General features: G+C 37.0%; 1 protein-coding gene across 3 annotated transcripts in view; it reads left to right on the forward strand.

The window, feature by feature from the left end:
• Positions 1 to 25,106, forward strand: part of LOC112555115 (serine/threonine-protein kinase 25-like) — a 34,698-nt gene that overhangs the window by 1,810 nt on the left and 7,782 nt on the right. The window contains exons 2-9 of one of the 3 annotated variants that reach the window (XM_025223329.1): positions 6,124 to 6,171; positions 6,588 to 6,821; positions 7,803 to 7,968; positions 9,104 to 9,261; positions 9,752 to 9,937; positions 10,676 to 10,815; positions 12,288 to 12,367; positions 19,200 to 19,313. In XM_025223329.1, coding sequence (XP_025079114.1) covers positions 6,130 to 6,171; positions 6,588 to 6,821; positions 7,803 to 7,968; positions 9,104 to 9,261; positions 9,752 to 9,937; positions 10,676 to 10,815; positions 12,288 to 12,324 — 963 coding nt within the window. In that variant the 5' untranslated portion in view covers positions 6,124 to 6,129 and the 3' untranslated portion in view covers positions 12,325 to 12,367; positions 19,200 to 19,313. Of the gene's footprint in view, positions 1 to 6,123; positions 6,172 to 6,587; positions 6,822 to 7,802; positions 7,969 to 9,103; positions 9,262 to 9,751; positions 9,938 to 10,675; positions 10,816 to 12,287; positions 12,368 to 15,206; positions 15,348 to 16,468; positions 16,574 to 19,199; positions 19,314 to 21,338; positions 21,435 to 22,211; positions 22,341 to 25,106 lie in introns of those variants that run through there. The other 2 variants (XM_025223328.1, XM_025223330.1) reach the window with 2 other exon arrangements.

Below are 25,106 nucleotides of genomic sequence, written 5' to 3' on the forward strand. Positions count from 1 at the left end.
CTGTCTTAAGCAGAGTTGAAGATGGCCTAGAGAGTGATAATGTTTAAAGGAAAGTCATGTTCTTTTTAGTATATCTCATTTGACAGAGTGAGCACCTGAGGATATCTTAGCTGGAAAGCCGTCTTATTTCTAGAAAGTCTATATTGCATGGAAAATATAGCTTCTGGTGAATACATGTCTCAGTCAATTGGTTATATAAGCAAAGAAGATCCAAACTGAGTGAGCACATTAGTGACTAGGTTGATACAAGCTGAGGAAAGGAGTAGTTTGGAAAACACTGTGATGGGCATGTAATCTGTTGGTAACATGGAAGGAATAGTCTAATTAATAATAATTAAAGAACCTCCTGTAGAAGTTCTACAGTTCTTTTCCACACTTTGCAATGAGCTCAGTTCCCTTAAAAGAGTAATATAAGAAACAAACAGTAACTGAATGAGCACATTACCAACTATGAAGATGCTAGCTCAGAAAAACCCAAGTGTGGTTAGCATTTAAGGCACCAATCACATCATTAGAAATGAAGATTCTGATTATGTGAGCACATCACAGACCGTAGTAAAGGTATATTTGGGAAAATTTCGTCTAAACACTTGTCACACTGATAAAAGGTGCCAAGTGTATAGACTCTAGCATTGTTCTTAAATTTGTTAAAGGCTAAGGCTTCCATTGATCCTGTCATAAAAATCTAGGGCTGCCACTATTCAGCATGAAGATTTATGTGCCAGTTTTGAATTTATGTGGCAGACCATTATTTGTGCATTTCAAGGGACACTGACAAATTACAGCAAAGATATGACATCTTGAGTTAACAGGAACACCCTCAAGGACTTACCATTAGGGAAGGAGATAATCAGATGGCGACAAACCCTGAATGCAGTAGATACGGCTGACAGATTAAAAGATGCCTTTTTCCGAATTCATGTTCCAAATAGCATAGTCCATATTTAATTGACTTTATGAAAATATTTCTGCAAGTGCTTAGGTGTTCTCAAAGGAGCTAATTATTTCTCTGTTAAATTTGTTAAAAAAAAGGTATAGAGTTTTGATCTACTAGTAAAACACTGTTAGTCCACAAATTTGAATAATGTATGTCCATTCTGTTGTTTTGAACGATGTCTGCTGTGTTGCTTCCCTCATCCATCGGGTTTCACTTCCCCTAACACGAGGTGTAAGCGTACCGATAAAAACAAAAGGCTGACATAGTTTTAAGGACTAAATCGCTGTATGTTCTGTTTTCATTGTACACATGCATTTTGGCACAGGGAGGATGTTTGCCATGTGAGTAGCCTACCAAAGGTTATGTGTAATTTAACTGAGTGTTCTGAATTCTGAGTGTAGGCCCTATCCTTTAAGCCATTGCTAAACATTAGAGGAAGGGACAGTTGCCATCAAATGCAGCTCAATTTTCCCAGTAGTCTGTTCAAGTCATATGAAACATACGCTTTTAATTAGATGCTGTTAATAGGTTAGCGATGTCAGTTACACCAGCAAAAATAAATTTTAGGCCCAGTATTTGGCCAGCTGAACTCTCATCCAACTGTTTTTACCTCATTTTTTAAAATTTATTTTTAATTGTCCTTATGTTTTACAATTCTGTTTTTATTCAGTTTTAAAGTTAAGATTTTGGATTAAGCTTATTTTTCTTTCAACTATCTGGTTGTTTGTGAAAGTAGAACTTGCAAGATAGAGATTACATTACTTGCTGAGACTAATGCTCTAATGGTGAATTATGTTTAGATAATGTTTCAGCACTAAATAATGGTGTTACAATAATAGCTTTGATTGCAGCTAAGTTACGCTGCTTTAATTATCTACATATTATCTAATGATGACAGTGAGTGTTTGTAGTTGTTACTTCCTGCTGTAGAGACAAGGCATGTTTTATTATGGTTGTGGTCTGTTTGCTTACGCACCCAGTATTTTGATTTCTTTGGTCCTTTTAAGGCTGTACGTTCTGTTCTAGTAGTACACATTGTCATGGAGAGAATGTTTACCACATGATTGGCCTAGGAAAGATTACATGTCATTTAACTTATAAACATAGACCCTTTTCTTTTAGGTTTCAGGTTTAAAGGGGGTTTCTCTTGTACCTCCATCAAGCTAAGTTATAAACTGTTGTTAACAGTGCTCCTCGCTTTATAATACACTAATAACTATGTCAACAAAAAAGGCATTTGATTGGGGTAGGGGTAAAAGGGGGCTAATGGAAAAGATTAAGAGCTCATGCTAACCATACATTATTTATTAAGTGTTCTGGAAAAGTCAGCAGCTTTGTAGACGAAAAACAAAAAAACAAAGATTATTTGTAACATTTCCCAACCACAGTCCTCCTGCATGCTCCTGGATGGTTTATGTTTATCAGTGTCCTCAACCCACTTTTGCAAGTTTGTAAGTTGTAGTTTATCAGTCAGCATTTTCCACCACTAGGAAGCATGCATAAATCATTCAAAAGAATTCCAAAGTGTTTAAAGAAAAGTTGCCAAAGAGGTCTGAAGATATAACTGCACATTTATTTTGTAATAAACCAGACGTAAAAGCTAATATTTCATCATTCTCAGTGAATTCATTATTGTCAAATGTCAAAGAATTAGTTTGACTTGCATAATAAACACAATAATTAAAGAATTTCTTTACATCAGCAATTGGATCACAGCATTAGGATAATTGTGTGTACTTTTTTACTGTCCATAAAACTCCCAGGGATTTTAAATGGGAGTTAGGAAAACCTCGTCCGTTGTATAAATGGGAAACACCAATCAGTATCCCAAATCTTTAATTCTTCTGCATGCTTCTAGGTTTATTTATTGCATAGTCCTAGGTTTATTCATATCAGCATCATGCCACACTTTTTTCCTCATTATTATTAGTATCTCGCTTTGTGGACAGTTTGTAGAGTGGTTCTGGAGGTCTTTCACATTAGTAAGCCCTGAAATTAAAGGGAGACTACCTTGTACTCTGTTGATGCCCTATTAGGAAGCCCGTAAGGTGGCCTGAGCAGCTTCACTGGAGAAGCATGATACGGCCAACACACAGAACATTGTGGGCAGCATTGCTCTGAATTCTCCTACGTTTGTCCAGCTTAAGAAAAGTCACAGTGACTTTGATGTATATGTTGAAGCTGGGCTTAGCTTTTATTAACTTCTTCAAACTAAACTCATCAGGTTGGGGTGCAGATGTAACGTTTAGTACTCTGTAACGAGTTTGTCAGTCCTGTTGGTTTAGCCATACATCTGCAATATCCACATTTAGATTTGCTAAACATAATTTTCTAAGTGGTGTGTCACTGAAAGTTTGAAGTCTCATAGCAGTAAAGTTGAATACACAGTGCAGACTGTCATTATCAATATCATTATCATGACTGTTGTTTTGTTGGTCTTGTGGGTATATTGCCATGTTGCTTTTTTTGTCATTGCTTTTTTCATGGGATTATATACTTCTGATTAATGGAAGACTTTTCCTTTTATGTGAATAATCTTACAGGAAGAGGGAGGGTTGGTGCTGGCATTTGTATGTGCTATCAAAGTGCAACATTCTCAGTTTACGGGGTTGATTATGTTGATTATGATAACACTAACACTTAGGAGTTAGCATGAGTTGCAATACATGGAAGAATTACAATATATAAAGTGTTTATATATATTTACAAATATAGTATTTAAAGAAATACAGCTTTAAAAAAAAAGAGGTCAGAATGGATATTTGCATTATTATAGCCTTCTCTCGATCTTATGTCTGTTAAAAACACTGCCAGAAGTGATCACTGAAATATTGACTAGCTTATGTGACCTTAGAATACGCAACACAAAACATTTTTCTAGGTATTATTTGACTTTGCATGATAAAAAATATAGGAATGGTGGATCCTTGTTGCTGATATGGGCATATAAATCATAGAGTTGTTAGATGTGCCGTTAAGTAAAAAGCAATGTCTCTCTCTTCCCTCAGTTTCCTCTCTGTTTTTGGGCCATTGACTTCTCTCTTGAGACTAATAATGCTTCTCTAGTAACATGCAGACCAGCTTGAATTTTGTATATGTTTCAAGATCATATTTTGTTGACACCTGTTGAGCTTCACACTTAAAAATAGGATTTTGCTAGTGCAAAGGAGACCTCTCTGGCAAGAAGTGTTTCACATATTTAAGAGGTGAAGAGGGCTTGTGCAGTGTATGACACGGTAGCCCATACTGACATAGAATAACATTACTGAGTAGAGATAACACAAAGTGTATTGAGAATGATGGTAAATGTCAGTAGGTGATAACAGTAAGCTAGCCCTGGTAATGAAATTGATATGGCAGTATCTTAGTGCACTTGATATACTTTAAGTGCACAGACCCAAGATTTACAGTGTTTAGATAAAATGCATTTGGATCATTTCTAAAGTCATTTTTTTATTTTTTGGAAACGGTAGTTGGACAAAAGATGTAATTTTTTGCAAAGTAATAAACCTCTTCAGTCTGCCAGCTGTCTTTATTAGTTTATAATATGTTATATATGGTACTGATTTACGTGTGGGAAAATGGTCTTTTGAACCAGATATCCCCTCACATTTTAGGAATGTAATTTACATTGTACTCATTCTGTCTGGTGAAAAAGTTTTTGTCATGCTGGCTAGAATTGAAAAACAATTTTTCTTTTGCAAATAATACATTGTGCATTTACAAATCAATGCTCTATAAAGGGGGGGGGGAGGAAATCACATTAGAACAAGAACAGCATGGAATTTCTGCCATCTGGTGTTAAAGGTGCTTGGCAGATTTAGTAGTAAGTTGTCACAGGTAGTTAAAATGATTTAAATAAGAGAGAGATAGGTGAGAGAGAAAAAAAAAATAACCATGCAGTATATTAACTGGCAGGCACAGTTTTAACGAGGCCAATATGGGTTACATAGATGTTTGTTTACAGAGAACCTTGTGTAGCCAGTTTTGTGGCATTTTTTTCCATGGCAGACACTTTCAAAATAGACATGAATTTTGTGTGTGATGTTATTAACTTGCTCAGTTATTTGCAGAAATTCAGTATGGACTTTTTTATATCGTTGATGTCAAAAGTATGTTTTCCAGATCAAAGTTATTTCTGATTCTACCTGTCACCAGCAACTCCCCAATTCACCCAAGTGAAAACTAAATGTTCCTCAGTCTGTGTCTGTCCATTTGTCTGTTTGTTGCCCTGTACACACTTCTGTCTGGGTTGTAGGCTTAGGGTGTAACAGATTTGGCTGCTAACGTGGACTTAAATAAATTGATCCACCTTCACAAATACAAGAATAGCAAAGTATTTAGGGGCAGGACATTTGGTACAACATCTCAGCAAAACTTGCAGGCTTATCTCCTTTGCCATAAATTTGCTTTGTGTCCAAGAGGGTTTGACTTGGGGAGCACTTTGTCTAGCTTAAGGCACAGGCATTTTGGATACTTGAACTTGAAAGTGCAAAGCAAATGAGCAAACTGTGACCATAAGCTTAGAAAGGCAAAGTTCCTTACAATTCAGTCCAAGCTGCTTGGCATATCTGGTGAATAGCCATCACTGTTTATTTCTTGCTCAGGAACCTAATCTGTGTCCTTAGTAGAAGAATTTTGGCCTAGATCATGATTTTCCTTTCAAAAGAAACAAAATCCTTCTGAATGTAAATTGTGAAACCCTCCAAACAAACTGCAGTGGTTCTGTAGTAAATAAGTACATACATATTTATATATATTATAATATATTTATTATATGGCTTACTAGAATATTTTCTGAAAGCTTGCATGAAGACAAAATGTAGCAGTGTCAGATTGTAATCTGATCATAATTCTAGCTACACCTTGTTCCTCGTAGGTACAAACTGTGGTTATTTATAGCTATAGCTGTCACTAGGGGAAAGACCTGCTTTGATTAAGAGGGTAAAAATGGGTTCATTCTTTTTAAAAAACATGTCAAACATGCTCTTATTGTGAATGGACTAGAACTGGTTCATACTGTCCATGTTGACATGTGTAGTAGTTAAAAAATAATTTTTGTTTAGGTGTCAAATAAGATAATGTGAACCAATCTGAGCTCAGTTCTAGACAAGTCCTAGACATACTTTAAAACCTCAAATTGATAATGTTAATAAGCTAGCATGCTTTGCTATATCTTTTTGCAGATCAAAATGAGCTTCGGCCTGAGCAACAAGAATAAGCATGATGTTCACGTAAGTGTTGGGTGTGGTGTGGACCATTCTCACATAACTCAGTCTTCGTGTACTGAAGAAAATGCCAGTTTCAGTAGGTCCTAAACATTTGCTAATGACCAACACAGGGCTTGCAGCTATTTCAAAACCTACTCAAGAATTGTCTGTTGTTTTGAGGAAGGAACCAATGCATTCAAAAGCACAATAATAATTACTTACTTTATGTTTGGTTGTTATATGATGTCAGGATTGAGTTAATTGTACTTATATTTTGACAGAAGTTCTGATTAGTTTGTTTTGGCTTTGTCAGCTGCTTTTTATTTGTTTGGGGGATTATAGTCATTTTGTGCAGACATTCTGTGGTTTTTTTTTCACTCTTACCATCTTACCTTAAAAAGCTTGACTGACTTGATTGATGGATGGATTGATTGACACAGGGGAGACAGACTGTCGATCCAGAGGTGCGGTTCACAAAACTGGAGCGCATTGGCAAAGGATCATTTGGAGAGGTGTACAAAGGAATTGACAATCAGACACAGGAAGTAGTGGCCATCAAAATCATTGACCTTGAGGAGGCAGAGGATGAGATTGAAGACATTCAGCAGGAGATCATGGTTTTGTCCCAGTGTGATAGTCCCTATGTCACCAAGTACTATGGGTCCTACCTCAAGGTATGTTGAAACAGTTCTTTTAAACTGAAAAAAAATATATATCTCTTGAAAGTACACAAAAAACAGAGAAGGTCAGGTTCATTGCTTTCCATTCTTTTGCACTTAATGTTAAAAGTTTGTCCATAACAAGAACGGCTATTGGCGCAGTTAAAAATGGCATACAAAAGCTCATCAGAAAGAAGACATACCAGTTGAGAAAGAATTTTTCCTTCTTGGCTATGAAATTTTTCTGTACAACTAAAATGTTTTGTTCGTTGTATCAAAATCACTGAATGATAAAGTTGGTACCAAAAGCATAAAACAGACTGGATGGAAGTGAAGACATTCGCATGATAGAAGAATTAAGAATATATTTCACTCTAATACAGTAAAACCTCCTCATAAATGACCGTAAAATGTTTCTTGCGTATATTTCATATTTAGCCATCGTATTAATGATGACTTTTTTCCAGAAGTCGACTGCTGGGGAAAAAAAAGCACATGTTAAACTAGACTACTACTTGCCAACCATTTGCCCTATATTACAACTCTCTGTAGAAATAATTTAAAATAAATTGAACACATTTGAAAGAAACTGCTTGTTCACTGGTCACTTTGGTCCCAAACCATGGCACCCAAGTCATATCAGCTACCTGTCTTATTACTCCTGCCATAAAACTATCATCTCTACACCTAACACCAAGTTGACCCAGCGCAAAAGATAAATCGACCACTAATAACACAAGTGGCTGTTAAGGGCAAATATTACACAGGGCCATGTGTTTGAACAAGTTTAGCAACCATCTTAATAAAAATGGTGTTTGAAGTCATTGTTCATGGAACAAAAACAGGCTGGTCAATTTTTCGGAATACTTAGGCCTCTCTCTGTTATGATGTGATTTTGGTGGATTTTAGCAAGTCTTAACAGTGAGGTTTTACAGGCCATAAAAGTGCTACTAGGAGAAAGAATAATTTTTATGCATCTGTTTTCTCTGCTTGCAGGGCTCCAAATTATGGATTATCATGGAATATTTAGGAGGGGGCTCTGCTCTGGACCTGATGAAAGCTGGTACATTACCTGAGAATGATATTGCCATCATTCTCCGTGAGATTCTCAAGGGCCTTGACTACCTGCATTCAGAACGTAAACTACACAGAGATATTAAGGGTGAGGCAATTGTTTCTGTGTAAAGATATTGTCATGACCGAAAACACAATAAAAGGCAGGTCAAGTGTTGACACTCTTTAAGTAAATATTAGCCACATAGTAAGAATATTAGCCACAGTCTCTTCGTTCCTTTCTTACAAAGATATTTCTTGTTTTTGGTAATCCACATGCATGCATACACTTGCTGAATTCAGGCAAAAGATTAAGAGTATAGAAAAGCAACATATATTTATATGTGTGTGTTCCCTTTTGTATGATGGAAAGGATCAGGTTAGGTTTGGCCAACTGGGGTGAATTTTTTTTTTTGGCTGTGATAACTGATTGGACAAAGTGAGACTGTTGAAACCTTAAGATGCTGATAGCTTGAATACATGCTTTTGAATACATTTGTTCAGTGATTTTAACTGTCTTCCTGCCTTTGCTCTAAACCTTTTGCATGCAGGAGAATTTGGTAGTGTTAACCTTGCCCTAAATCAGTAGTTCTCAAAGTGTGGTCCACGGACCTCTTGTGGGCTGCAAGCATAAGTCAAGTGGTCCACAGCTCGCAGTGATCGTATCATATGTCAGCAAAGTGATGTTTATCACCTTAATATCTCATTAAAAACAACTAACATTCATCGCATTAACATTTTAATTAATAAAGAACTTTGGGAAGTATGTAATTTTATGTAAACTTATTACCATACTACTTTTTTGAATTGTAATGAAACAAATGTGGCAATTTAAATTTGAAATTCACAGCACAGAGTGGTTTTTAAGTCTTTGGGGGGTCCGCCTTTTTTTTAAATTTTAATTTTGTGATCCACAGTCCAAAATACTTTAAGAACCACTGCCCTCAATAAACATGTACTAAAGCAGGGTTTTTAGCAAGTCTTTTGTTCTCACTTTGCAGATGCTTGGTTTTTCATGACTTTTACTTAGGTTATATGCTTGGTTCTGCCAACTGTATTTGTTTGATATAATGTTCTCAGAATGTTACAGTGTGTTTGGGTGTGCATGCATAAGTACACACATTTTCTAAATATCACCACCAGCAGCACCTTGCCAAGATTTATCCTTACATAGAGATCATTTAGTATGATACATTGATTATTTACACTGAATATGCTCAGGACTTCTTCTGTTTTGTTTTCAGCGGCCAATGTGCTTTTGTCCGAAAATGGTGATGTTAAGCTGGCTGACTTTGGAGTCGCAGGCCAGTTGACTAACACAACTAATAAACGTCAGACGTTTGTGGGTACACCATTTTGGATGGCGCCGGAAGTAATCAAGCAGTCAGCATATGACACAAAGGTCAGCTTCTGCATCTAGTGGTTATGTCTGCTGCTCCTTCCTGTATTCTTTGAATGGTTTCATTTTGTTGCACATTACTGTCCAACTTACACCAGTTCCTTTTGTAGAACCAGTTTTCTCTCTTCCCCAATGCCTTTCTGATGGTCCAGTGGTGCCATGGCTAGCGTCTGTTACCAATACAGTGAGGATTGGCTGCCCTGGGTTCAAATCTCATCTCGGGCATTCTGTTCTTTTTCTGCATGTGGCATCTATTTACAGGACTGGCTGAGTTGCCCTGACATAACTATAATAGCTGGCTCAGTATAAAACACCAATTCCTTCCCACACTCCCATCCGTTATCATGGTTGTGTACTAAAATTTTGAGTCATACTGTTGTATTTGGTGGATGGAACAACTGAATATGCTAAGGAAAACTTCTGACAAAATTACTTATAGAAGTAAAGTTATGATATGCTTGATCTAATTGTGTCTGTTCATGTGCATGTATAGGCAGATATATGGAGTCTTGGCATCACAGCAATTGAGTTGGCAAAAGGTGAACCACCTAACTCTGACCTTCATCCCATGCGAGTGCTGTTTTTGATCCCGAAAAACAACCCCCCGCAACTGACTGGGAACTACTCCAAACCATTCAAGGAATTTGTTGAAATATGTCTCAACAAAGATCCAGAAAATGTAAGCATCATTGATGCTCGGTTTTCTTCATAAATGCTTTACATTCGAAGGTTTTTTTTTTTGTTTTTGTTAGTCATTCTCAGAACTTACATACATTTTAGTCTGTGTCATTGAAATTCCCTGTCCATGTAACAGTGATGAACACCGGATGTTAGAGGAAATTGAAAGGCATGGGTTGGAGTTTACCTTCTCTAAGCCGTGTTCTAGAAATGTTAAACCACTTAAGTTCACTCCCCAGACGCCACCATGAAACATTTATCTTTATCTCTGATCTAGACATAAAACAAAATGTTAAATATACAGCTTTTGAACTTGCAGAAAAGTTATTGGGTTTCTTTTTATTTTGGGACCCTTTTACTAGTAAAGAAATGAAGTAACAAGAATTTTTATGTTACTGTTCAAAGGATATTCTCAGTTCATGTTGTTTTTAGTTGTTTTTTGTTTTTTTTTGGTCTTTTTGTGTCAATAGGAAAATTGCAGAGGTGACAGCAAGGAATTATCATTTTAGAAGATTAATGTTTCAGATGTTTTATTCTGCATTACAGTACATTGAAGGAACCTTGCCATGCTGAAAACTTTTAAGATCTTTCTTTGTCTCTGTCTTTTGTCAGGTGTGTGCCAAATGGCAACTTTTACCTTCATGTGCTACTTGCTCCTGGCTTCACTACAAATGTCAATGAAAGTATTGGTTAACACATTGATTCCTATAACTTAACTGTTGCCATTTTCACTTATCAGAGGCCCTCAGCAAGGGATCTTCTAAAGCATCAGTTTATCCGTCGTGCCAGAAAGACAGCCTACCTCACAGAATTGATAGACCGCTTCCGACGCTGGCGACAAGAAAAGGGTCCTGACAGTGAGAGTGATGACAGTGATGGGTCAGTTTTTGTTATGCATATTGAAAGACTTCATTGTCTCCATTTCACTGCAAATTTTACTTTTTCTGAATCTGTGGACTAATGAACAAATGAGATTTTTCTCTGCATTTTCTGCTGAACTAAATTTCAGATCTTTGCCTCTGTCACGGCTCTACAGTACACTTTCACCAGACAAATGCCCGTTCTTTCAAAAAACAAACAAAACGATTGCCTGAGGCTGCTCAAAACATGTTATCAAGTTGTCGAATGGCTCAGGACAGATTACAAAACGTGCATAAATATTGACTCGCCTCAACACAATACTCTATCGGATTGGCGACAAACGTCTAGCGATGCATACAATGTTCATCTCCAGGCACTTCCCAGATCAATCTCGACTTAATCCACTCTTACCATCTATGTATGAAAATCATACGCCTCACACAGCTTGTTCGTCAACAAAGTTTCAATTTCTATTATCTAGTTTATAATCACACTTGCAGTCATTGAGTACTTTATTCACAGTTTTTCTCCCTTCCTAGGGTTGTTCGCTCTCCAAATGTCTCGCCGACTACAATCCAAGAACACAAACACACACACACACACGATGGCCGTACACACTGGCCGTGTGGGTAAGGCGGTTCCCAGGGTCATGGGGGAGGTAATCCGTGGTGACGTCACAGAGCTCCTAGCCCACATGCTGCTGGGTGCTGAACCTAAACACGTTGATCATGGAATGGTCCTGGGAGGCGATTCTGTTTAATCCAGTAGAGCTCCAACTCTTTCAGTCCATACAACTAAAACTTGTTACTCAAGGTTACACTATACTACAATGTCTAAACTATTTTCTTCAATTTGCACATCTTTCTCTCATGTTTCCAACTTCAAAACCTCATAAGTTCCATTACCATTACCATAAACCGTGTTGCCTGAACTCCTTGTGATATGTGCGTTTTGTGCTGTCGTGCTATGTGCTTCTTTCATGTCCGCTAATGCTTTCTTGGTGCCAGAAATTAACCATATGCTTCCAGAAAACACAGTGTAAAGTGCATTAAGCTTACTTTTAAAGTGAGGAAATGCACTGTAAAAATCTCATTATTTGATATACAGATTTTGTTGGATTAATTTTGTGTTTTGTGTGCACCTTAAATAAACTTTTTTTTGAAAATTGAAAGCATTGAGGTCTGTCCCCTTATTCCTTGTGATAGTTCTAAACCATCTTTTATTTAAAAGCTTACTTGCATAGCACATTATTTTTATAGTGGGTCATATTATGGAAGTAAAATGGTAGCATGCAAAATCTGTGTCGGACCAAATAATTTTCGTCCTTAAAAACATTACTTTTTTTTTTTTTTTTTTTTTTTTTGCCAGAAAGATATGAGAGACCTATGAGAGATGAAACGAAAGATGAAGGAGTTTGTATGAAAAGTCAATGTACATATTGTTGAGGCTGCATGTAATTGGATACAATGTCTTTTGTTGATACTGAATAGGTCAGAGGATAACAGTGAAGATGAGCTTGAAGACTGACTGGATTCTTACAATCAGAGAACCTAACCTGCTAAACAATGATGTAAGTCAAAGTGTTAATGATCTGTTTCTGTTCAGCATGTAAGCCTTGTGTGTGCTTGTTTTGCTTGGTATGGTGGTGCTTGAAGCTAATTCTACGCAGCATGGCAACCGGACAAGAGCAGCTTGCATGGAGTTGTGTTTAGTGTAGAAACAAATGATGAAGAAAAAGATAACCTTGTCCTAGTTTGATTGTTCTTTTTTATGTTAGTAACTCAGTTGTGTATGTTAGATACACTGTCAACTTTTAGATAGAAAACAAAAGGTATGACTTCTTATTGAGTTGCTTTATAGCTCAGTTTTAGGCTGAAGATTGTCTATAAATTGGGACATTTGCCCCAGGGGCCATAGAAACAAGTGGGAACTGGTGGCCATCACTTGGCCACTTTGGCTTCAAAATGTGTTTGTTTGCTTTTGATGGTAAATCTCAGCATTGAGTGCTTGTCTTCTTTGTCTACCTGTATGTACGCATTGTTTGCACTAGTTAACACAGTGTAGATGGAGGGATTTTGTGTATTTCTGCATATGTACAGATCATTTGTGAGAGATGTTCAGATTTAGTCTTTATGCTGACTGAGCCAACATGGCATATTTGTGTTAAGATGATGGTGTCTTGGGACATGTATAAAAAATACTAGTAATGTCATCAGCAGCTGTAGTAAACTAATGGCTGATTAAATCAATAACATCATCAGCCAGCTTTGATAAACTGATGACAAGGAGGCATTGGCTGTCCGTCTTTCATTGCTGCTTCGAGACGTTAAAGAAATAGCGATTTTGATCATGATACGACCAGTTCATAAGAATTCCTAAGTTTAATGGCTTCAGAATAATAACAAAAGTCTCCATCAGAATTTTCACCTCAAACTTAAATTTGTTATACATCGCAAATTCAGTTACCCACTCACAGATTCTCAGTAAAAAGCTGATGTGGCCCTTACCGTTTTATATGCTATGTTAGAAAACTTACAATCACATGTGCACAAGAAGCACTACCGAATGATTAAATGTAGGTTCCTGTAAACTGAATGACTTTGTCAAAATCTTAATCTCATGTCTGTCTGCCTCATGGATCACTTGGATAAACAGTTACAGAATTTTAGCTGCTGTTGAGCAAAATGCTTTTCTGAGAATATCTTTCTTCATCTCAGATTGTATGTCCTTGTCTCCAGCAATCTGTGCATTCTCTAAAAGTGTGTAGAGATATGTTTACGTTGAGTGTATGGCTCTACTTTCACTTCAGTGTAGCTTTTTTGTGGAGTAAATCCTCGGATTTTTCTCAACACATTTTCGTTGGGTCCCAGAATGTTTTCTGCAACTCTGCTTTAGTTTTTTGCAGATTCTAATTTATGGGAGACTTTAGAACATCAGCAGATTTCGAAAAATATACTAGGTTCAACTGTGCAACTTTAGCTTTAGCTACAGTTCTCTGCCCTCTTTTTCTACCTGTTTTATACCAATTCTTGCAGCCCTATGCTCCTCAAAGGAGCAACAAAGAATAAACTAAACTTATACCAATTCAGTCTCCTTTTTTTATTTGCTTGATATCTATAGTTTCTCTCTCTTTTACTTACATGCTTATTCTAGGTCTTTCCTATTTGACTCTGCCTACTTTCCACCATCCCATCAATGTCTTCTTTGCATGTCAGTACTTTGGCTTGTTGGTTTTCTTTGTTCTTTCCATTTCACCGGGCAACTATATTTAAACACAGGCTAATTTAATATTCCTTCTGGTGTTTGAAATAAAAGTGGTTTAAAATTCAGCCTTTTCTGTTAACGGCCATTCTGTTCTTAGGATATACTGAGAAAATATACCTGTGTTTTCTGGATGTATAATACACATACCATAAAATAATTTTGTTAATTGTAGGCAGTTAAAAAGACAGAAAGGGAATCACAGTAATTGATTTAATCCTGACTTTGCCTCTGTCTTCTGACATTCTTATTGTTCATCATTTGGAGGAGAGGATGTATGAACAGCCCGGAAGAATAACTTTTATCCCCGACACCATCTTCAGTGTCCATAAGCTTTCTAGCTGTCCAGCCATCCCTTGTACCAGCTTGCTACTGCCAATGCCAGGGGTCTTGTCTGTTTCAGAATAACTTAGATTTCATTAACCCTTGTTGTTGCCTTTAGCTGTTCTGACTTCTTGCATTGTGTTGTATGTGTAGCATATTTTTCCTCTTGAAAATGCATATGGTAAGTGCATAACATCCAGTAACCTTCGGTTAATATTAAATGCAGAGTGCCACATTCCAACGCAGAAAAGTGTACTTGCCCTTCAGAAATTTAAAGTACTTGCTGAACTGCAATGCAAGTGTCTTATAGTGTGATGTCTTTTGGCCTCATTCTATTCTAAATGCTAGTGTTATCAAGTGTTAATCTGTGATATTTAAACATGGTTGTATTGTTCTTGGGATTGCACAAAGAAAGAATAAGTATGCCACTGATCGTGAGCAAGTGCCAGATGTTTGACCATTTAACATAAGGATGTAACTGATGCTGGAACTGAGATGCCAGACTATGTTGTCAGGCAGCCAAGAATGTGTTGTGCATCTATAAATTGGAAACACATTGAAGGAAATAGTAGAACTAACATGATTAGTGTGTTTTCAAATAAGGCCTGCAGGGTTCCTCAGGGGAAAAGGGGGCACTTTGTGTGTGTAGTTTGCTTTTCAGGTAAAAGAAAAGCAGTGTAAGACCATGCCGACTTTGAGATGAATGCGTTTGTGTGTTATGTAAGTGTTTTGGTTACTGCGTTTTTGAAAGTGCACCTTGTACCTGTTTATTGTGAAGCTTAATTGCACAGCCTTCGATGTTGTTGCATGTCTCGGTGACGTAGAATCACAAGAATAGCTCCATTCCAAAACGGCAAGCGCCTGCAGCCCCAGTTCAGCAACCATCACAACCAGTGGCGCCAGCGCCAACACCACAAGCAAAACCACCTCCTCCCCAACCACTGCCTAAAACCCAGATTGCTGGTGTAAGTGAATCTGTATAAATACCAATATCTACTCTGTGCTTGAAACGGTGCTCTCAAGGGGCCAGCTTGCTTACTCAGTCTGTTAAGATCACGTGCATATAGGCTACATGCTTTTTGCATTCATACACCTTTTTAGATATGCTTTTATATTCTATCAACAGTGTTTAAAGTTTTCAACTTGTTTAAAAAATTACTTTAAGCTGGAAAGCCTCTTGGGAGAAGAGAACATTAAAAGAGATGGTTCTGGAAAGTGATTCTGTGAATACTCTTCATCATTAGGCTCTTTGGTGTCGTTGAATAGAAATCTCAAGATAGGGAGAGCTGCTAAAAAAAAAATTAGCACCATAAGAAATAGCAGTTACATTAATTTGGTAGCAGTTGAGATATTAACTCTGAGGTGTGGTGTTTAAAAAAAAAATAGCAGCTACTGAAAAATGCTGCTGGATACAGCACCTGCACTTGGGCACCACTACAACTGACTCCCCACCAGTACTACTGTCTTTTAATTAGTGAAACTCTGGAAGCTTTGTTACAGAATTATTACTACTGTAAAGAAGAAAGAACAGTATTTTGACACATCACCAAGAACTCTTGCCAGTCATCTCACTCTCTTAACACTTTAAAGTTTCTAGTTGGTGTGTACTAAGTTCTCAGTTGAAGTAGTTGAGTTTATTATTAATAGGCCTATTTTCTCTGTTATTGAAGAGAAGTTTTTAAAAAATTGTTTTTGGAATAATTTTAATCAGAATAATGGTGCTTTTTAGTGATAACTGTAGGCTGCAGCAGTTATCATTTTCAGAAAAAAAGAATAAAAGTTAACTCAAAGTCAGTTTCTAAATGACAACAGAGATGCTTTTTTTCAAATACAAACTTTGATTGTTAAGTTTGCAGCCTACAATAGTCACAAGCATTTGAGGCATTGCCTGTAAATAAGCCCATCACCATCCCTATTCACTGTATATTTTTCCTTTGAAATGATGTGCTATGCACAGAAACTAGGTATAGTGCATTTTAAAAGTGTCATTTCTGTGCTTAGTGTGCATGCAAATGTGAATATTAATGTGTGCATGTAGTCTAGAGGCTTGGTGCTGCAGCATGCACATTGGCTCACTTGTTTACAGGTTGGTGGAAACTTGCGCAGTGCACCTGAGGCATCACCCCCTCCATACTCCCAACCTTCTCTCCCCCCGTCCCAATTTCGATACGAATACAGGGGGAACAGTCATGTGAGTCTTCCACCAGTAGGCTATCTAGGATATATATTTCTCCTTCCTTCCCGTCTTCCTTCTTAATGTATCATTCTGCTGGCTTTTTCTCTCCTCACATTTCATTCTACCATCCCTCTCTCTACATTTGTTTGGCCTGTTTACCTCAGCTTGTGTAACCTTCCATATGGATATGTACTTTTATACCTCTCTTTGTATATATATATATTCATACATTCTTCTATATGGTCATGCTACTGTTCTGTGCAATTTTAATCTACCCAGTAAATACTTTTATTTGTCCATACTGTCCATTGTTTGTGGAAAAAAGTTAAAAAATGACAATAACAAAAGACTGCCTTAGTTTGATGGGTCTGGAATTTATTTCAAAGACCTCTACTGATATTAGTCCCACAGGCTTAAAGACCATGCAAGCATAACATGTTAGGGAGCATGTACAATTGACAGTAGGAAGTGTGTACATGTGACATAATATGGACATGACACATTAGGGAGCATCTACAGATGACACAAAAGGTGGTGTTCTCTCATTTCATCATTCTCTCTCTTGTCACAAAGTTTTTTTAAATGACTACTTGCCCACTTCTACTGTGTCAGCTTCCTTGCCCCTTCTGTATTCCCTTTTCTTGCTGTAAACTTCTAACACACAAAAGATGCTTTTTATTTTGGAAATATGTGATGATATTTAGTGCTTTGACAGTGAGAATACAGAGTATCTTAATTTATCAGAAAAATTTAGTATCAGACATTTGAACGCTGATAGAAATCTGTGCCAGGAGAGCCCTTATGTTTGTTACAAGGGATGTTTAAATTTTTCCTGAAGGAAGAATATGATGTGTACACTTGTACCTCTCTTTGGATACTTCATTGTCACTCCTTCACTCCTGCATATGAGGACTGGGTGTTCAGTTAATACTTTTCTTTTAAAATGTCATGCATGCTATCCATGAAAAGCATTGTGTGTGTGTTTTCTTTTGCACTTTTTCTAACATTTTCTCACTGTATATTTGCTTTTGAGTGTATATGCATTAAAGGGCTTCATGTGAGTGTACACCTGTGTTTGTGCATTTAGACCAGATCATGTTCAAAGTTAGTGCAAATCATAAAGGTGAAAAAAAGAAATATGCAGGGTAAAGTGTGATTGAAAAAGTGACTTGATTCATGATCTTTCCTGATTGGATTACTTTGCTGTCACCAGCTTCTGAATATCTGCTGTGTATAGTGATCACATTCCTTATCTGAGTTGGCACTGACAGGCACAGGCCTGCAACAGTTAGAGGAGGATAATAAACTGTGCTTACAAATTGAAGGATTAATTAAGACCTTTACTAGCAGAACTAATTTAAATCTGTGTAAACAAAAACATTGAAAGGGAGTGGCAGAAGAACAGTACCATAACTGGTAATAGGTAATAGTACCGGTACAGTGGATGCTAGTCAGGGTACTTGAGGATGGTAAGAGGGAGACTTGTATTGTGATTTCTTTACAGTACTTCTTTATTAATCCTTTTCAGGAATTTCCTGCAGTAACATTAGAACATCACTTTACATAAAACATCATCACAGGCTAGAGCTTTGGAAGTATTTCTAAATAAAGAACTGTTCACATACCTATAAGATGTTGCCTTCAAAACTAAAAATGTTTTCTCAAAAATAAGCATTTCACATCAGTCGCAGTTGTTTAAATCAATCTTCCCAGTGGTAGCATCTAACCATTATTTTCAGTTTCATTATTTAAAACAGGCTCACATTACACCAATTCCTGTGAATTTTACTTTCTATTTCCAGGGAGATTAATTTATCATAGACTAAAACATTTTCCATAATGTAACTAATTTTGTTATTTTGGTGGCTGTGGAGCTTTGTGGATGTGTTACTTATAGTTTCTTTTCCTTTGTTTGATTCAATTATATATGAGCTTTTTTTAATTAGTGATGCTGCCTTCTGCAACATGCTTCAGAATAGTCTGCCTTGTGTCTGAAAATATGAATATTTCTGTTTTTGCCCTGCTACCTTACCTGTCCAATATCCATTTCTTTTAACCAGCTTATTCAGATTTGATATGGCTTAGCTTTGTCATCGATGCTGCTGTTAAATGACCTTTTTTCTGAAGACCCTTATAAGAATTTGATCCTTGTAAGTTTTCACTACACTCTTGGTCCCCAGACCTTAGATTTTACATAACTTAATCATAGAAAATTTTACATGCATCTGTCCTCAGTGATTTTAAAATGTCTTTGTTCATAACACTGGCTGTTCTTTGATCATAGAATTGTTAAAGGACTGTCCATGACAATATTGAAGGGCTGTGATTCCCAGTATTATTTACTGACATTGGTGTGGTACTTGTCATCTAGCATTGAGAACTTGTATGGTGCTTGTATAGTACTTACCATGTATGGTGCTTGTATAATACTTATATACCTTCTTACTAGCTACCCTCTTTACATAAATGTCCTTCCTAAATCTTCGTAAAGATCAAAGATCTTTGTAATGTATGTTGTTATCAGATTATTAGTGTTTTGGAATGTCTGTTGTAAAATAGTCTAGCCTGCTTTGTTCAGTTGAAATTGTGATGATGCCTGTGTGTGTGAGTAATATTGCTGTGTGTGTTTGCTTTCTAACAGATTCCCCAGACATCACATTCTCAGCCTTCCCTTCACTCAAACCTAGCAGGCAGTCGAACCGATTCCAACCTCTTGAATATGGAACCTCGTTCTGGCTCAGGAGATGTGTACATTGTAAGTTTCTGGCCCTTGCTGCCTCATCTGGGTGAATTATGTTCACCCTCCCCCCCACTTTTTTTTCTTTTTCTTTAAGCTTCACCATTGTTTGGTTTGTTGGTGATTGTTTTTACAGGCTGCTTCATGAGTTACCTATTGCTGTGATGTTTTTTTTGTGCGTATGAGAACAACCATCTCTTGTAGGTCAGGAGAGCCTTTGATAGCACAGTGCAGCACCATGTCAAGAGCACTTTCAGGCCTTGGTAGAAGATATGGCTGTCTTGGAGTTCATGGCACCCAGCACCTGAGTCTTTACTCATCATCTCTTTTTTTTTTTTTTTTTTTTGTTGTTGCCTTTTTGAGCTGGCATATTTCCTGTGCAAGATGGATGTAACCCAGAGTATTGGCTAGTGTGAAAGGATTTTAATTGCAATCTTAATTTAAAATAGTTAAGCCATAGAAACCTGTTATGGTGCTGAGACAGCATTGCAGTTGCAGTCATTGAAGATTACACAAGGTCTGGTTGGTTGATTTTTTTTTCCGCCCCCAAAAGATAATTGTTGCTTTAGGGCCCTCTTAACTAGTTGCATATTATGACTATATTTGGTCAGTTGTGTGTGTGAGTATATATATAATTTATTTATTATAATTTATTTTATTTTTTTTTGTATTATTTATCAGTCACATATTCACCAATGTATCCTGTTAATAGACAATTTCCTGTTAACGTAATTAATGTTCATCACATTTGGTGCACACCAGATATTACATTTCCTGAACACCAGTTAGAAAATAGTTTGTACACAAAAGGTATCACAAGTATGACCCGTGTACATTAAGCACCTGCAAAAATTTTAAGGGTAGCAATGTCACAGTTCAGGTTGAGCAATGTAACTGTCAGGTATATGTGTATGGTAACTTTATTAGAATCAAAAGAGGGTAAGGGCCTAAAACTTTCATCACACTTCTTCCATATATATATGTGTGTGCACATGCACGTTGTAAAAGCTGAAATGATGACTGGAACACCAACAGCATCAGCAACCATCAAAGTTAAGGGACAGAAGAAGGTGACAGTTTTGAGTTTTAATTATTTGGGGTCATCAGTCTCAAGTGATGGCTTAAAATCAGAAGTACTGTCCACAGTAGTACAGGCAACACAAGGCTCACTAAACCAGAACCTATCTGGAATGGTAATATTTCTATCCGTGCCAGAATTGGGCAAATTTTCTCCTTGGAAATCCTATACACAGGTGAGACTTGTATTCTGACAGTGGACACCTCCATAGTCTTCTGTTTAGGCCATTGGAGAAACCCTGCAGGCAGGCTGAACAGGAACAATTTGATGATTATAATGATTTCTGTACAGAGGAGGATCATTCTCACAAGATGCATGACAATAGATGTACTACAAAAGTCCAAAGAAGCAGCTTACTTTCAAGAAATCAAGAGTCGGGCGCAGTTGCACTAGCTAAATGCTAACGCCTAGCAGGCAACTAAAATGTCTATAAACTATTGTTTAGATGTCAGTCATTAGCATCCAGGTGGCACTTAAACCCAAATACAACAGTTGTTAAAGTCTGCTCTGTACAGTGTTTATTAATGCATTTCATGATTTACTTAAAAATTTGGAAAGATTTTGAAAATTGTATGATTTGCTTTTTTTAAAACATTTCCTGGCCTTTAAAAACATTGTTGATTAATTGATGGCAGCTTTGTGGAAAATAGTATCAATTGGGATGATGTTTGCAAGATTTTGCAAATGTTGCTATTGTGTGTTTATATCAGTTTTATGTTGTGGAGTACTAAGCTTAAAAGTTCATTGGATTGTGTAATTGCAAAATGTCTATTGTTATTTAACAGGAGTGGCATTGTTTGCAGTGTTCTTGACCATCATGTTGGATACTTCATTTTGCTTCTTTTCTACTTTCATCTTATTTCTCTCTCTCTGTTTGGTTCTACACTCTCAGTCTCTTGTGTATGTTTTGCATTTAAGTGTTGTCAGCTGGACTTGCATGCATTTGAGTTTCTGCTTCTTGTCAGAGCCAGAATCAAGGTCCCAAGCATCTGCGTAGCCATTCCGACCTCTCCACATCTCGAACAACACATCCCTCAGTTCAGTCCTCCCAGCCTCCCAGAGTAAGTTGCCTGCTGTGCCCTAGGTATTTTAGGCCACAGGGTGTATACAGCCTTCACCTATGATCCAGCAAGCAAGACTTTTTTTTCCCCAAGAATCCACCTCTTGTTCACATCTACATATCTTCAATTAAACTGTCACCATTGGCAGCTCAGATACATTATACAGGTGACCTTTTCACCTCTCAAAGAATGCCAGACTGTTTTTTGTGCTTTCCATGGCCTTAAAAGTCTCAGATACTTTTCATAGAAGACTAAGCAAGCAAGCACACTGTACAAATTCCTGCCCTGAGTGCAGCATTGCAGTACAGCATTCCATTACAAGGAAGAAACCACAGAAAATAGAACTTCTTGTGTATTTAAAAAGGTGTCAGGAATATATTGTTTCTATATCCAGAAAATACTTGAGAAATAGTGAGCTTATTTAACAAAAGATCTGGTGAAGTAAAATTCAGACCATACTGGAAATTTAAACAAATGGTGCGTAGTCATTTTTATAGAATTACAAATCGGATCAGTATCTACTCCATCAAACTGTCGGTTTGTGGTGGGAAAAGGGTGATGGGGGAAAGTATACCAGCCGAGAAAAGGTTGGGGATTGAAGAGGGCTGATGTACAGACCATAGCTATTCATCCATTAGTAATATCTGGATACACATCCATAGTCTTCTTGTACATTCCCGGATATTGCATGAGATCCCTACTATCTCACATATAAATGATATTTGGTTCCACTTTGATTCTGTTTCAACTTTTGACCTTGAATGGCTTGTGGTGTAGCATCCACTGCAGGAGCGTCCCAAATCCCAGCATGACCTCCCCAACAGTTTCCCCGTCAACAACCACCACCACCAGCAGCAGCAGCCTGCCCGCACGCACAAAGTGCTGGTATTGCCCCCTGGGCCTGTCGTGAGTGAATCTCCTTTACCTTGCTCTTCGTAGAGTTTTCTCTGCACACTTGTAAACTGCCCCAGTTTAAACAGTAGTTACCCAACCTGTATATACTCCCAGGTGCTGTACACTTCTTTACCTTTTCGCATACTACTCAGCTGTGGTCATATTGCATGCTTCTAATCTCAGCTGAAGGAAGATTGCCTGTGCTTGACTGCTCCTGTAGGGTATTTGGTGTGCAAATTGCGCTGTTAATGCCTAATAACATAACTAATTAATTAACCTTGGTTGTTGTTTTTTTTTTGTAATAGAAAACATACTGCTGGGCAGTAACCTCACACTGTGGCACAAGATACATAACATTACTACTTTGATAGAGCAAGTAGGTAGTATCCTCACTCATCAATTTGTTTTTGTTTTTTGGTGTTGTCTACGGTGCTGTGTACATTTTAACTGACAAACTGTACTTCATACATTAAGCACTTCTTTTATTCTTAACTAAAAAAATTAAAAAGCTACGAGTTACAAGCGTCCGTAGTTCACAAAATCTGATGCTTTTTTTTGTTTTTTTTTGTCCCCCCCCCCCCCCTTAGCTTGACAGTGTTCTCTTTTGTGGTGTGTCTCTTTTATTCTCTCACTTTCATCCTCACTTAAACCTACATGTGCGCACACACATATACAATGCACATAATTTACTTTATAGAGATGGGAGCGCCTTCAGCATTCATATGTATACTGCAAATCACTGGCATCTTGAGCGTTCAATTCATATATGTATATGGCAAACTTCAGGCATCTTAGGGAAGAGGTGGTGGGACGTCAGGTGTTCTTTCAAGACATTAATTTCCCCCACTTTATCTCATCAGGCTGGTTACTTTGAACTTAGCACTGGCATTTAGATGGACAAGTCTGCATGTTCTCTTTGTAGTTTATGTCTGAAATATGTATTAGTTGGTGTAGGTGTGAGAATAGCCATTAGGTTTACAGTCGGGTCTGCCACAGACTTGGTGGCATGGCCACTGTGTTATGCGCTTTTCCAATGATTTTTCTTAAACTGAAAGAGCGAGCCAAGTTGTATGTGTGTTAACCCTTGGCATGATACATGTTTGACTTTAACTCCTTATGTATTACTCATTTGTATTTGACATTAACCCTTGATATGCTGACATGTGGGAGTGAGCGAACAAGAGGCATTGTGGAGCAGTGTTCTTGTGTGGATGCTTGTAAATGTGTGTTTGCATAGATGTGGTTATGTGTGAGAGGGGGAAGGGATTCATTTATGTGTGTGCGTAGACTATTAGTGTGAATTCTGGTTGCTGTTACAAACATGTTAATCAACATATACAGTATTTCTGCAATGTTGTATTAAAGATTATTCATATGTGAATACTTAAATGTGTGTGGTCATATATGTAAATAAATAACATGCAATCGTATTCAGATTCCTCAAAGAAAAAAAAATCCTGCCCAAATGTGTTGGCTTTTCCCAGATGTTCTCATTGTTCCCTGCTTGGCCTTGTGACATCCTCACCCAATCAACATATTATTTGGTCATTGGAGTGATGTACATGGTTTACAATCAAGTGTTTGCATCACATGTATTGCAGAAGTATTACTAGCATACAATTATTTTTATCTATTGAATGTTGCCCTTATTATTATAGACAGTGTGGCTACAACATAGTGAGATGTGGGTCATTTAACCATTGTTCTGATGCATGGGTCATGACTCACTGAATATATAAATGAGCAGGTTGTTACCTTTGGGCTTAGGATTTTCTACCCATTGTTTCTTTATTCACCCTATGTCTCCTAACTGAAGATTTAACCCTCTTAATTAAAGTAAAAGCTGAGAGTACAAAGCAAAAACTCACTATGCCTCTTACAAATATAGTTATTATTGTAATATATAAAAACTTGCATATGATGGCATATAAGATAGTTTGACTTTATATATGTGCACAATATATTCCTCCCAGAGATACCACAGATGTCTGATTCTTTTGCTACAAGAGAAATTAGATTCCACATTTTTTAATTTTTTTTTAAAATTTTTTTTTATATTTATTTATTTATTTTTTGCTTAATGAATATTAAAGGCCTACTTTGAGACACCAATAGCAGGCTGTGTAAATATGCACTTTGTGATATGACAACACCATAAAATGATATGTTTGTTACATCTTTATACATATACAGTTGCTTTTCTCACTACCATGTTATATAGTCCCTACGTTGCATATTAAGCATTACATAAATTTTGGACAAGAAGTTCGTCTGCTTTTGAGTGCTTCCCAAATGTAGCAAAGCTTATAATACATGCCATGCCTATTGATTAATACTTGTGAAAGAATCTGTTTCTGTATGCAGAAGTATTCACTTTTAGGATACTCATGAAAATGAGGGAGTTGCTAAAAAGATTCATTTATGTTGGGATAGAATTAAGGGAAAGTGGGGCCTACTGTGAGACAGTTGATGAGATGTATTAATGATATATAGCAGAATATTTTTCTAGTTGGTAATTATAGGTGTTCCTGATTTGTTATAAAAATTTAGCCTGGTTTAGGATCAACACACTGAGCCTTGTGTTTGACTGTTGTTGTCATGCAACTATTGGTTACTCCATGTTAATGCAGTAGTGGTCAGAATTATGCAGGAATTCATTAGTGTCCATTAGAAAAGGATGATGTCTAATGAACCTAGTTCAGGAATAAAATGCTTGGGCCCATGATGAATGTTGATTTATTTATATTTTGATAATAAGATGTAGTACTTCATAGTGAA

The sequence above is a fragment of the Pomacea canaliculata genome, linkage group LG14 (assembly GCF_003073045.1).
Source record: "Pomacea canaliculata isolate SZHN2017 linkage group LG14, ASM307304v1, whole genome shotgun sequence".
NCBI lineage: Eukaryota > Metazoa > Mollusca > Gastropoda > Architaenioglossa > Ampullariidae > Pomacea > Pomacea canaliculata.